Here is a 12,961-nt window from a genome sequence, read left to right on the forward strand (position 1 = left end):
AAAATTTCTGTAGACAACTCATTAACATGTACAACCTAGGGATGATCACAGATATGAAAGTTCTTCCGAGTTGATGCAAATTTTTATGCAAACGTATGCCATTTGGTCCTTTTATTCAAGCTGCATATATTTGCATAAAACTTTGCATAATTTCTGAAGTATTTGCATCTCATTGACCATTCCTAGTACAACCTCTAATAAAAATAAAAACACATGCAAAGGAAAATATCCGCACAAATCTTTATTATGCATTTGGATGAAATTTTTCCATTCAAAAGTCGCATGGTATCTTTCCATTAGTTCATTCTAAAGCATAGGCCCTTATAGGTTTCACTTATATCTTTCTGTACACATTTTCAATTTGCATACTATACAATATTATGCAGCTAAGAAGGGTCTGCACACTCAACGGGAAGAGGAGAGAAGGTGGCGGCATAAATGGGAAGAGGGGAGAGGGTTGTGGCATGAATGGGAAGAGGGTGGTGGCCTGCAGACTATACTGTGCGCCATACTCCAGAGGGAATCTGCAGCATTTTTATGAGGTGACTAAATCAGTGCGTATGAATGTTCTGCAATACTTATTTCTATATATAGAAGCACTGATTTGCAAAAGGCAGCCAGATATACAGGCTTTGCTTCTTGTGGAAGTACAGCGATTTTTTGCAGTTCACCATTTCAGTACAAATCTGTTGGTCTGAAAAACTAAACTGTGTTCTTGAACTATAAAACTAACGCCAGATTTTGCATGCTGATGGACCTTATAGACATTCACCTTTGCTGCACCGTTATTCTGTCCTATGGAGAGGGGAAGGCAGAAAAAGCTCCTCACCATCTGCACAATTAACTACTGCCCTCCAAAAAAATCCTGTTGGGCTATTGGACCAAGTTATACCAGACACAGAAGATTGTTAGCTGAAAAAAATAATGTGGACAGAAAAGGTGTGTCTGTATGGCTTTTGATGCAAACATCAGATGAACATGCAATAGGACACAAGACAACTGTCCCTCTTGACATTAGCCTAAAATGTGCTGACCGTTCTCTTGGGTCAGGTCTGAGAATGAACAATGTAATGTCATGTAAACCGCACAAAACAAAATGGTCCATAGTAAACCCATTGCTTTGAATGATGCCTGCAATACTTCTATAGGGCACTGCCATCTTCCAATGGCACAACACTGGATCCAAAGGTGTATTCCACACAAATATTCAGCGTAGCCCAAACATCTCAGCTGGTTTGTAAAGTTTCCCACATGGGTGTACATCAAACTATCGATGGCCAGTGAGATGCTAAGCTTTCAAGCATACAAGCAAGTTCAATGCAAACTGCATGCAGCTTGGCACTAGGCAAATCGAACAACTGCTGCAGACTTGGACTGTACCAATTATAAGTGGCATGCAAGCTGGGTAAAAATGCATCTCCGCCACCACATTCCACTTGGGATTCTCCAAGAGACGTGGAGAACAGTCACTGCTGCTGATCTCAGAGCTGGTTTAGGAAGCACGGGGGAGAAGTTATAAACAAAGCATAAGAACATAAATTTGCCTGAGGAACAGATTGCATTTTACGCGTCACTCCATATCCTAAACTAACAGGCTCACTTGTTCCTATGAACTGCTGTACTTTGGAAAACAGTTCACATATTTGCCCTAATGTAAAGCATTTGTTTTACTAAAGGGAAGAAAAGTCAGGCGTTTGCTTGCAATGTGGTTTGTGACAGTGCCACCTATTTGTGCTGGTTGGTGGAGACTGCTGGTTAGTTGAGTTTTGGGTAACCGCACTGTATTTTTTTTTGCCTGAAGCCTCTGATTTCTGAAGTAGAAGTGTTTGCGGCCTCTGAATTTGTCTTCCTCTGCGTATGTGACTGCCCGTGAAAAATGTGTCCTGTCCTCCAACTGACAAACAAAGGAATACAACTGCTTTATAGGGGCAATAAGGACAAATATTTGCCACACAAGGCCCCTGGGCAAGAGGCAATAAATAGTATCCTCAGAAAAAAAATTTGCACTGGGTCACTTAAAGACCTATAGCAATCATTTATGCTCTATATGCAGTACTTAAGTTTCAAAGCTGTGAAACGCGGCTGTTCTTTGCCTCAACTACAGTCTTGTTACTACTGAATAATAAACAAAAGGAAAGAAAACTGCACAAGACAAACAGTTAAAGAAACTAACAGTCATCCACACACACACCTCTCCAAAGGAGGCAAATACAAGGCAAACAACTTCCTGTGAAAGAACTGGCCATTCTTATCACACTTATGTGTACATGCTTTTAGCTTACAGGCACATTTTGTGCCATTTTAAGGATATTGTCCATAGCAACCCTATTAGAGCAATTATTCCAATAGAACTGTTGCTTTAATACTTTGTCTTCTTGTAAGAATATTTACTTTATGCCCTGTACAACTGAAATTACTAAGGATGCTTCAGAACAGTGGCTCCCAGTCAGCAGCCTGGGTACCACATATGGTTCTCTGCTCCCTCTCAGCAGGTACACAGTATACATCTACATTAATGCCACCAGTATTAACTTCCTATACGGACAGACAAGCCCAATCATTAGTAAACCTAACTATTGTTGAGCCTGATAGTAAAATGTACTTAAATTAGTCAAAACTTTAACCAACGGTTTTCCCAAATGGTACACATATCTTACTGTAGCTTACAAGCACATGCAGGTTGGGCATTTCTGTTTTAGCATTTTACTGACTCTCCCTGCCTTCTGCAAACTGCAAAGATAATGAAAAAAAGTGTATACAGCTTGGAATCAGGCCAATCAAAAAGCTCTTCCTGTCAATGCCGATTGGCCTAATTCCAAGCTGCATACTATTTACATTAAATTTGCATCTTATTAACCATCTCTAGCAGCAAGGAGCATGCAATCAACTTCAAATCTAGCATTGCTCCTTCTTCCATTGGTAGTGTGCAATAATATCACTGCATAATAAAACAATTTCTGTATAGTAAAAATATTTATACAGCTCTTAAAAACACAAGCGAAACATATGATTAGGCATTTATTTACCGAAAAACAAAAATACAATTTGGTATTTTACTAAAAAAAAGTAAATAGATAAATGACAGGGATAGTCTCTAGGTAGATCTCATCACTTCACAAAACGCAGCCACTGAACACAGCAGCTTTTAAATAGCTGAGGAAGTGAATGTTAGATGGGATTGACTCTCTTTAGGTGTATAAAACTGGTCACATGGTAAAAACATGAGAATGGCGGTCATTGTGTGGACTGTTACTGGTGGCAATGAGTCCAATGGAGAGAGTTGGTGCATCTTCCAATTAAACACAAATGCTCTCAAAGGAATCAAAATGGCCACGATCATTACACAGAAATAAAAATCATGAGCACGGGGGGTACTGAAATAAAGGGCTGCACTTAACCAGCTTTCACAGGCATAGAATATTTTAATGTTCAGGCATTTAGAGTATCCAGCATGAATGACTTTTACTGAAATATAAATACTTTAAAATTTGAGAAAATAAATGTATTCAGTGGCAGGAGAGCATTGTCTCAAAGGGAGGACTTCACTCAAAATCAAAACCTCAAAACCGGAGCAATCTGCAGCAATTGGAATGGAATAAACTTCTCTCTGCTTTAGATCTGAAAAGCAAAAAAAGAGAAAAGAAAAATTAGTCTTAGTTTCACCTCTCAAGGCTGCATCAATCCAATAATGACCTTCATACTGTAGGACTATGCTTTAGGCCTCGTTCACATCTAGCTAACGCAGATGGCTGTGCGATCCGAACGCAACGCGTACGATCAGACGCCATCTGCGCCGCTGCTGATCCCATCCATTGACAGTGATGGGATCAGCTCTGCGCTTCCGGGCAAAATGCATGCAGCAGTACACAAGCGCTGCCCAGCGCATCATACTGCTGCGCAGCAGATATGAACAGTAGTAGGGCAGTCTATGCCCTTCCGCTCCGGCAATACGCAGGGTAAAAGCGCCCTAGATGTGAACAAGGCCTTAGGCCTCTTTCACATCTATGAACGCGTGCAGGAGCAGTTTCCTGCACAACGTCATATGCCCTGCGGCGTGTCGTCGGGAATCTGCGGTGCGACGCAATCAGCAGTGGTAGCTATTAATTGAACCCGACAGAAACGCTCCCGGGTGCGTCGAACCGCACCAAAATGCAGCGACGGGTGTGAAAGGTAAAATGAAAGTCTACGGACTTTCATTTTTCCTTGGTTAACGCAAAGAACTGCCTATGTGTTACACCGCAGAAAAGGGCTCTGGTGTGAAAGAGCCCTGAGAGTAGGGCTGCAAATATTGCCAGGAACCAGGCAACCTGTAAAAAAAAGGGTGCAGGGAATTGACGCTAGTAAAACATTGCTAAACTTAGTGATATTCTACTACTGCATTTGATCGTAAACAGTAATATTTACCAATATTTTAATATGGCTAAACCTAACCCTACTCTCACACAGAACCTTTCCCTGGTGGTGATCAACCCCAAGACCTCCCCCCTTTCCCCCTCCTGGTGGTGCCTAACCCTATACTACACGGTGCCTAACCCCCCTCCCCAGTGGTGCTTAACCCTAAAACCCCCTGGTAGTGCCAAACTCTGAGACCCCCCCTCCCCCAGTGGTGCCTTAACGCCCCCCACACAAAGCCACAATATGCACCTATGAAGGTAAATTTTAGCAGATAGAGGGGACAGTTTCCAAAAACACAGGCTTGCGGGGAAAAAAATTGGCTTGTAAATAACAGTTATCCGCAAGCCAACTTCTTCTGCAAAGACTTGTAGATAACTTTTAGTTATCTGCAAGCCATTTCTTTTTTCCCCGCACAGGCTTGTGGATAACTTAGTCCCGCAAGCCTCCGGGTGCCTCCAGGTGCAGAAATTTACCTTCTAAAAGCAGCAATTTGCGGCAAAGGTGTTAAAATTCAGCACCCCGAGATGCCGCTGCCGTGCACCCAACTTTCCCAATTATGCCGCAAAATGTGGCTTTTATTTATATTACATGCCGTTTTTATAGAAAGAGCTCCCCTTTTTTCCATGCTTTGAGCCTGTGCTCTTCACAAACTACACCTGGCATCTTACCTTTCAGGCTTTTCCTCATCTGTGGTCAATGAAACTACCACGCAAATATTTTCTGTTGGCTTCTGGATTGGCCAGACAAACTTGTCTTTAAAGGACAACAGTAACGATAGGGATATGGAAACAATTCCAGTTGCCTGGCAGTCCTGCTGATCTATTCGGCTGAAGTAGTGTCTGCATCACACCAGAAACAAGCACGCAGGTAATCTTGTCAGATCTGACAATATCAGAAACACCCAATATGCTGCATGCTTGTTCAGGGTCTATCACTGAAAGTATTAGAGGCAGAGGATCAGCAAGACAGCCAGGCAACTGGTATTGCTTAAAGGGTACCTGAGATGGGACTCCAGGCTATATTTATACTTACCTGGGGCTTCCTCCAGCCACATGACGCTTGTGGCTCTCTCACCATCCTCCTGGGTGGCTCCTTTAGCTGATTCTCGCTGGTAATGTGTCCAGTGGCGGCCAATCATGTTGTCCTGCGCAGAATGCTCCAGGCTGCGGGAGCATGGTGGAAGGGGTGTGAGCATGCATAGAAAAGTGCTCCTGGGTTACCAGAGAGTTAGAAGACAACGGAGCCTCATGGGGCTGGAGGAAGCATCAAGTATAAATATACAAACAGTGGTGCACATGACAGGGGCCCCAAGCTCTCCCACTGCCCGGGACCACCGAATGCACTATATAGATGCAGTGTGGGTGAATCCCCTGGCGGTGGCAGCACCGGGGCTCGCCTGCACTCCCCCTATTGGTGTTTCATGGGGAATCTAGGGTCTCGGGCAGTGGCAGAGCTTGAGGCCCATGCCATGTGCACCAGTGTGTGTTTTTAATTTTTTTGCAGCTTCTAGTATGCAGTATGGGGTAAGTGGTTAGGGAGGTGTGCGAAGTGAGAGGCTAGCTGCATGCGGTGAACGCTGCTAATAACAATCTTCAATTATGTCCGACCAAGCCCTCTCACCTGAATGTTGCTGAACTTATGCAATTCATGCTAGATTTAGTACTGCGGGCACGGGATATACCAATGCACTTGACTGGCTGACTGGCTGTCTGCTCACCATATTAAAATGCTTAATTGCTGGCTGGGAATGAGCGTTAAGTATAAATATAGCCTGGAGTCCCATCTCAGGTTCTCTTTATAAGTTAACAAATATGGCAGCCTCCATCTCGTTCTCACCTCATGTACATGAAGCACTTCAGTGCAATTCGGGCAAATGTAAACAGCTTACCTGGCCTATTGATCATTCCCACCAAGAATGATTACTTGCCAGTTTCCGTAGCAAATGTTTGGGCTCCAGACAGTGTGCTGAAGTGGCTTTTTTAAGAAATCCAAAGTAATAGGTCTATAGCTACCTCTCATCTTTCCCTCACTGTAATGATCACTTTGAAAAGATTAGTACAGAGAGACAGGCGCAGCCCATGACAAATTACAGCTTGCTAACATACTAATCAGATTCTGATGAATCACTGAGCATACTGCAGTACTGTAGACACAGCTACACCTACTTTATAACTCTGAATATTTCCTCACCAACGTCAGAATATCACTTACATCATCAATGTCTTCATCATCATCTCCGATGTCATCAAACTGGATCTCATCATCATCACCAGGACCAAATGTGTCTGTCTCATTGATTTTAGCTACAAAGAGAAAAAAAATATATATATTGTAGAAATCTATCAAGGAGACTAAAAACAAACAAAAACAAGTCAGCTTTGTTGTGGCTGTTCTTACCATGCTCTGGAAGTTCACCATACGCCTTTAGACTTCTTGCTTCATCTGCATTATACTTAAGAATAACATCTGCTTTGTTGTCCTGTTATGAAAACATTTAGATATTAAAGCCTCAAATGCAAAGTGTAGTAACTTCAGCACAGAAAACGCTCTTTAGAGATTCTCCATACCCAGTGTTCTCCCCAGGCTCTTTTAGCCGGAAATAAATTCTGGGGAGAACACTGCATACCTATCTCTCCCCCCCCCCCCCCCCCCCCCCCCCCAACACACCCATTTACAACCTTCTTAGCAAAACCAGTCTGTGGAAGCACAATTATCCAGAGCTGTGAGACTCGGCTCCCACGGGAAGCCACAATTTCTAGGGCACTTACAAAGTTCTATTCAATTGTACTAAATGGGACACAAATGCAATTCCATCAAAAATGCAATATACAGTGCATTTGGAATAAAAAAATAAAATAAAAGTGCTAGTGGAAATGGAGTACTGGGATTACATTATAAAGGACCGGTGCACCACTGAAGTCCAAATAATCTTATTAATTTATGAAAAAATAACCAACACAAGTTGACCTCAAAGTCACACAATGAGCATGAATCACAAAGCTTTCTCACCTGTTTTCACCTTATCTAGGTTTCTTTTTTAAGCTCCCAAAGAACAAAAGTATAATATTTAACCTCCTGGGCGATAATCCCGAGCTGAGCTCAGGGTATGTCGCGCAGGAGGAGTTCTCAGGCCCTGGTGGGCCGATTTGCATAATTTTTTTTGTTACACGCAGCTAGCACTTTGCTAGCTGCGTGTAACTTCCGATCGCCGCCGCCGCTCGCCGCTGTGCTGCGCAGCCCCCCCCCCCCTCCCAGACCCCTTGCGCAGCCTGGCCAATTAGTGCCAGGCAGCGCTGAGGGGTGGATCGGGACTCCCTCTGACGTCATCTCGCCCGGGTCGCCATGGCACGATTTAAAAAATATTTTTATTTTTTTTTAAAGTGCTGCGCCCCCTCCTGGGCGATACAATTAGTTTGTTGTAATCACCCAGAGGGTTAAAGAAAACCCGTACTGTAAAAAAGTTCCCCGGGTTGGGGGGGGGGGGGGGGTGGGGGGGGGGGGGGGGGGGGGGGGGAAGGAGGAGTGTCTGGACCCTATTGAGGCTTCCCCCGTCCTCCTGTGTCCCACGGCGGTCTCACTGCAGCCACAGAATGCACAGGCGACAACTGTCGGGCTGTACAATAATTACCTTTTCTGGATCCAGAGGGGGCGCTGTTGCGGCTTTTCCTACGGAGATAGGCGACAATAGCCAATCTCCGTTGAGTCCGCTCGACTTGTGCCTGCGCAGTAGAGCGGCCCGACGGAGATCAGCCATTTTCACCTATCTCCGTGCAGAGAGCGGATACTGCGCCTGTGCTGGAGCCAAGAGGTAAATATTTACATCGCCGCCACTCCGGGAGGATTTTCGCCACCGCCGTGGTACCGAGGAGGACGGGGGAAGCCTCGATAGGATCCAGAGGCTTCCCCAACCCGAGGTGAGTACCCCCCAGGGGAGGTTTTTTCATTACAGATTTTCTTTAAGGTAAGAAAAGTAATATTTTCAAGTAAAGGATATGCCGGCACCATGTGTAAATATATGCTCTTTTATTGTTTAAAGACAAACAGACATATTTCCATAACGACGTTTCGGAGGCGTACCTCCTTTCTCAAGTTGTGTCTGTGTCTCACTGATAAAATCCACATAATCACCTTAAATAGTATCAATACAATATGTACTAGCCTATCACGTCTGAGTACCGCCTCTGGCGGTAACCTCCCCCTATGTCCTGCCTAGCGGACCTTGTGGGGAACTTAATTACACATACCCATGACGTGTCCTCCTCATGGATATCTCTCCCTGGTTGGTGCGCATCTGTGACGGCGCACGTCCGCTACCTCGAGCGCTGTAGACCCACTCAGCCGCCGACCAATCACGGCAAGGTCTGCTGATACCTCATCTAGTACACGCCCCCTAAAGAGCGGACCAGATGGGAAACCTTGGTCGTGACGTGCGGCGATACGCCGCACGATCTGACAGGCTGCAAGGACGCCACGTGTGTAAACACAGTGACGCCCTTCTGGGTCTATCATAGCCAGAGGCCTAGATGTGCAAAAGGGATGCCGACCAATAGGAGACAAGGCTGATGTAAACAAAGCGCCACGTGCGCTGAAACCCAGCGCAGTACGCTAAAGTCTTGGATCCTAAGACGGCTGATGCCGTCTAGTCAGACGTCCCTATACAGACTGGACAAACGTCCACCCCGATATGCACAGATGACGTGAGACATCCAAACGCACACCCCCATGGGAGGTCAAAAAAGTACAGATAAAGGCAAATCACAGCACCTATCACAGCATAATGTATATAACCACCTATTTCATAAGATATATGATTAAATCAATGGCAGCATATCATATTCCCTATTCATGCCGCGCGGCTCAAGTGTGTCCAATCTGCGTATCCAGATTGCCTCCTTATAAAGGAGTTTTTTGATTCTATCACCCCCTCTCCTCAAGGGGGGCACCTGTTCTAGAATCTGGAATCGCAGCTGGCTCACATTGTGCCGCGCCTGCACAAAGTGGGATGCCACTGCTAGCTCTATTTTGCGTGTCCTAATGGCACTTTTATGGGCTGATAACCGAACTTTCATTGCCTGGGTGGTTTGGCCAATGTATAGCATCCCACAAGGACATTTGAGTGCATATATAACATATTTAGAATTACAGTCAAACTGGCCATGAATTCTAAATTTAACCCCTGTATAGGGGTGACAAATTTCCCTAGCTTTGATGACACTGCTACAATGTACACAGTTAAGACAAGGGTACGTACCATCAGATCTACATAACTTTTGAAATATTTTGTTGGTACCAGCATCTGCATGTACCAATTTGTCCCTCAGGGTGGGCGCCCTTTTATATGACATAAGAGGGAAACTCTGTACTTCTGCTACCTCAGGTAAACCATCCCTCAATAGGTGCCAATGTTTTCGCAAAATGTTCGCGATTCCTTCACTACAAATGCTATACTGACTCACAAAAGGAATTCTTTTGCTGTGAACCCTTCTTCTATGGGTCTGATTGGTCAAACCTTCCTGAAGCCTCACCCTAGCCCTGTCCAGAACTCTCCTGGGATATTTTCTCTGCAAAAATTTATTCTCCATCTCATCAAGTCTCACTGTCTTAATTGTATGATCTTTAACAATCCTGTCTACCCTCTGAAACTGACTAAAAGGGATAGCTAATCTAGTGGCAGGGGGATGGAAGCTTTCATAGCTCAAAGTAGAATTTGTGTCCGTGGGCTTTTGATATAAGTCTGTACTTAGCCCACCCTGGGACACACATACTCTAGTATCCAAGAAGCTAACCTCCTCCAAGTCACTATGAATCGTTAGTCTAATAAATGGACAACGTGTACCAACAAAATATTTCAAAAGTTATGTAGATCTGATGGTACGTACCCTTGTCTTAACTGTGTACATTGTAGCAGTGTCATCAAAGCTAGGGAAATTTGTCACCCCTATACAGGGGTTAAATTTAGAATTCATGGCCAGTTTGACTGTAATTCTAAATATGTTATATATGCACTCAAATGTCCTTGTGGGATGCTATACATTGGCCAAACCACCCAGGCAATGAAAGTTCGGTTATCAGCCCATAAAAGTGCCATTAGGACACGCAAAATAGAGCTAGCAGTGGCATCCCACTTTGTGCAGGCGCGGCACAATGTGAGCCAGCTGCGATTCCAGATTCTAGAACAGGTGCCCCCCTTGAGGAGAGGGGGTGATAGAATCAAAAAACTCCTTTATAAGGAGGCAATCTGGATACGCAGATTGGACACACTTGAGCCGCGCGGCATGAATAGGGAATATGATATGCTGCCATTGATTTAATCATATATCTTATGAAATAGGTGGTTATATACATTATGCTGTGATAGGTGCTGTGATTTGCCTTTATCTGTACTTTTATGACCTCCCATGGGGGTGTGCGTTTGGATGTCTCACGTCATCTGTGCATATCGGGGTGGACGTTTGTCCAGTCTGTATAGGGACGTCTGACTAGACGGCATCAGCCGTCTTAGGATCCAAGACTTTAGCGTACTGCGCTGGGTTTCAGCGCACGTGGCGCTTTGTTTACATCAGCCTTGTCTCCTATTGGTCGGCATCCCTTTTGCACATCTAGGCCTCTGGCTATGATAGACCCAGAAGGGCGTCACTGTGTTTACACACGTGGCGTCCTTGCAGCCTGTCAGATCGTGCGGCGTATCGCCGCACGTCACGACCAAGGTTTCCCATCTGGTCCGCTCTTTAGGGGGCGTGTACTAGATGAGGTATCAGCAGACCTTGCCGTGATTGGTCGGCGGCTGAGTGGGTCTACAGCGCTCGAGGTAGCGGACGTGCGCCGTCACAGATGCGCACCAACCAGGGAGAGATATCCATGAGGAGGACACGTCATGGGTATGTGTAATTAAGTTCCCCACAAGGTCCGCTAGGCAGGACATAGGGGGAGGTTACCGCCAGAGGCGGTACTCAGACGTGATAGGCTAGTACATATTGTATTGATACTATTTAAGGTGATTATGTGGATTTTATCAGTGAGACACAGACACAACTTGAGAAAGGAGGTACGCCTCCGAAACGTCGTTATGGAAATATGTCTGTTTGTCTTTAAACAATAAAAGAGCATATATTTACACATGGTGCCGGCATATCCTTTACTTGAAGACATTATCGGGACTCAAGTGCTGTGAGTCCCATCTGCAAGGCACATCAGCTAATCCTTACAGGAGTGCTATCCAATCCTTTGTTAAGAAAAGTAATATTGAAATTAAGTTAATCAGGAACAACTTAATTTGAGTGATTATTTTGCTTGTAAAATGTGCTGAAATGTTATTTTTATCGTTTAGGTGATAAAGTCACGTATGAGAAGTTTGCGATTAGTGAATGGCAATGTAATACTTAGGCCCGGTTTACACTGGGAATTAAGTTTCAAACGGATCAGTGAAAACTGATCTGATTATCGGTCGATCGGATCAGTTTTCACTCAATTGTCATTTAGCTCATTCCGTTCCCATACCTCCCCAACCAAAGTGGATTTTGTTGGCTAGAACGGTCAGTTTCTTCACTAGTGTGAAGAAACGTTCCATTTTCCCATTGCCGCGCTTCAGCTTCCATTTTGCTGGGCTCAGCAGTCTGGAAAAATTGCTGCAGAACCAAATTTGCGGTCTGTTCAGTGGATCGGATATGTTCTAACAGAGCAATGCGTAGGGATCCATCGGTTAACATTGGATCCGTTCTCATCCGTTAGGATCCGCAAACAGACCATTTTTGTCCACCAGTGTGAACTGGGTCGAAATCTGTATGTCTCACAGCAGCATATTAACACCCTGGGGAACAAAAGACCCTCATGGTATACTGAGTCAGGCTATATTCCTCGAATATTCTAAAGTGCCAAGCACAATTACTGTATAGCACTGTGTAGAGTGTAGTGTAGAGCTAAAAAACAAAATCAAAATGCAAACAGAGCAAAAACATCCACGGATGGACTAAATGTGTGCATGTACATATACTGTATAAAAACAGTTCTATTAAAAAAAAAAAAAACATTGATATAAAAGGCAACAACAAATAACTAAAGATTACCAGGCCAGGGTACAAGTGAGTGTAGAACAGGGGTTATTTACTATAGAGTAAATTGAGGCATGCAATCAAAAAGGAACCCAAGCCCAAACTCCCCCCGGTATAAAATACTTACTTGATAGTCCCTTAAGCCCACCAGTATAATGTCTGATGTGTTTATCCACACCTAAAACAAACAAAAAACAATCTTAAATTTTGCAGATATCACATCTTCAAGCAAAAAAAGCTGATGAAAAAGAAAAGGCGCTTGATCGCATAGAGCCTTTCCATGTCCCACATTCCAAATTCTCAGCTGGCTGTGTCTTCGGCCCTCCTTGAGCAGGCTTCAAAAGAGCTCGGGTCCTTGAGTACTTTGGAAGATGAACTGCTCCATACTGTGCACTAGTGTTAGGCGAACACCTGGATGTTCGGGTCGAACATGGGCCAGATGTTCGGCCCGAACCCCGAACTCAATGGGACCCCCGAACATGCCCATTTTGGGGGCCCTATGGGGTCGCAGGCATAAG

The 12,961-nt window shown here is 44.5% G+C and overlaps 1 protein-coding gene across 1 annotated transcript in view; it reads right to left on the reverse strand.

Annotated features, from left to right (window-relative positions):
- Nucleotides 1-226: 226 nt before the first annotated feature.
- Nucleotides 227-12,961, reverse strand: part of EIF1AX (eukaryotic translation initiation factor 1A X-linked) — a 48,019-nt gene continuing 35,284 nt past the window's right edge. The window contains exons 4-7 of the mRNA XM_068270006.1: nucleotides 12,571-12,621; nucleotides 6,793-6,874; nucleotides 6,607-6,698; nucleotides 227-3,618 (exon numbers count right to left, since the gene is read on the reverse strand). Coding sequence (XP_068126107.1) covers nucleotides 3,613-3,618; nucleotides 6,607-6,698; nucleotides 6,793-6,874; nucleotides 12,571-12,621 — 231 coding nt within the window. The 3' untranslated portion in view covers nucleotides 227-3,612. The remainder of the gene's footprint in view (nucleotides 3,619-6,606; nucleotides 6,699-6,792; nucleotides 6,875-12,570; nucleotides 12,622-12,961) is intronic.

This window comes from Hyperolius riggenbachi, chromosome 2 (genome assembly GCF_040937935.1).
Source record: "Hyperolius riggenbachi isolate aHypRig1 chromosome 2, aHypRig1.pri, whole genome shotgun sequence".
Taxonomy (NCBI): Eukaryota; Metazoa; Chordata; class Amphibia; order Anura; family Hyperoliidae; genus Hyperolius; species Hyperolius riggenbachi.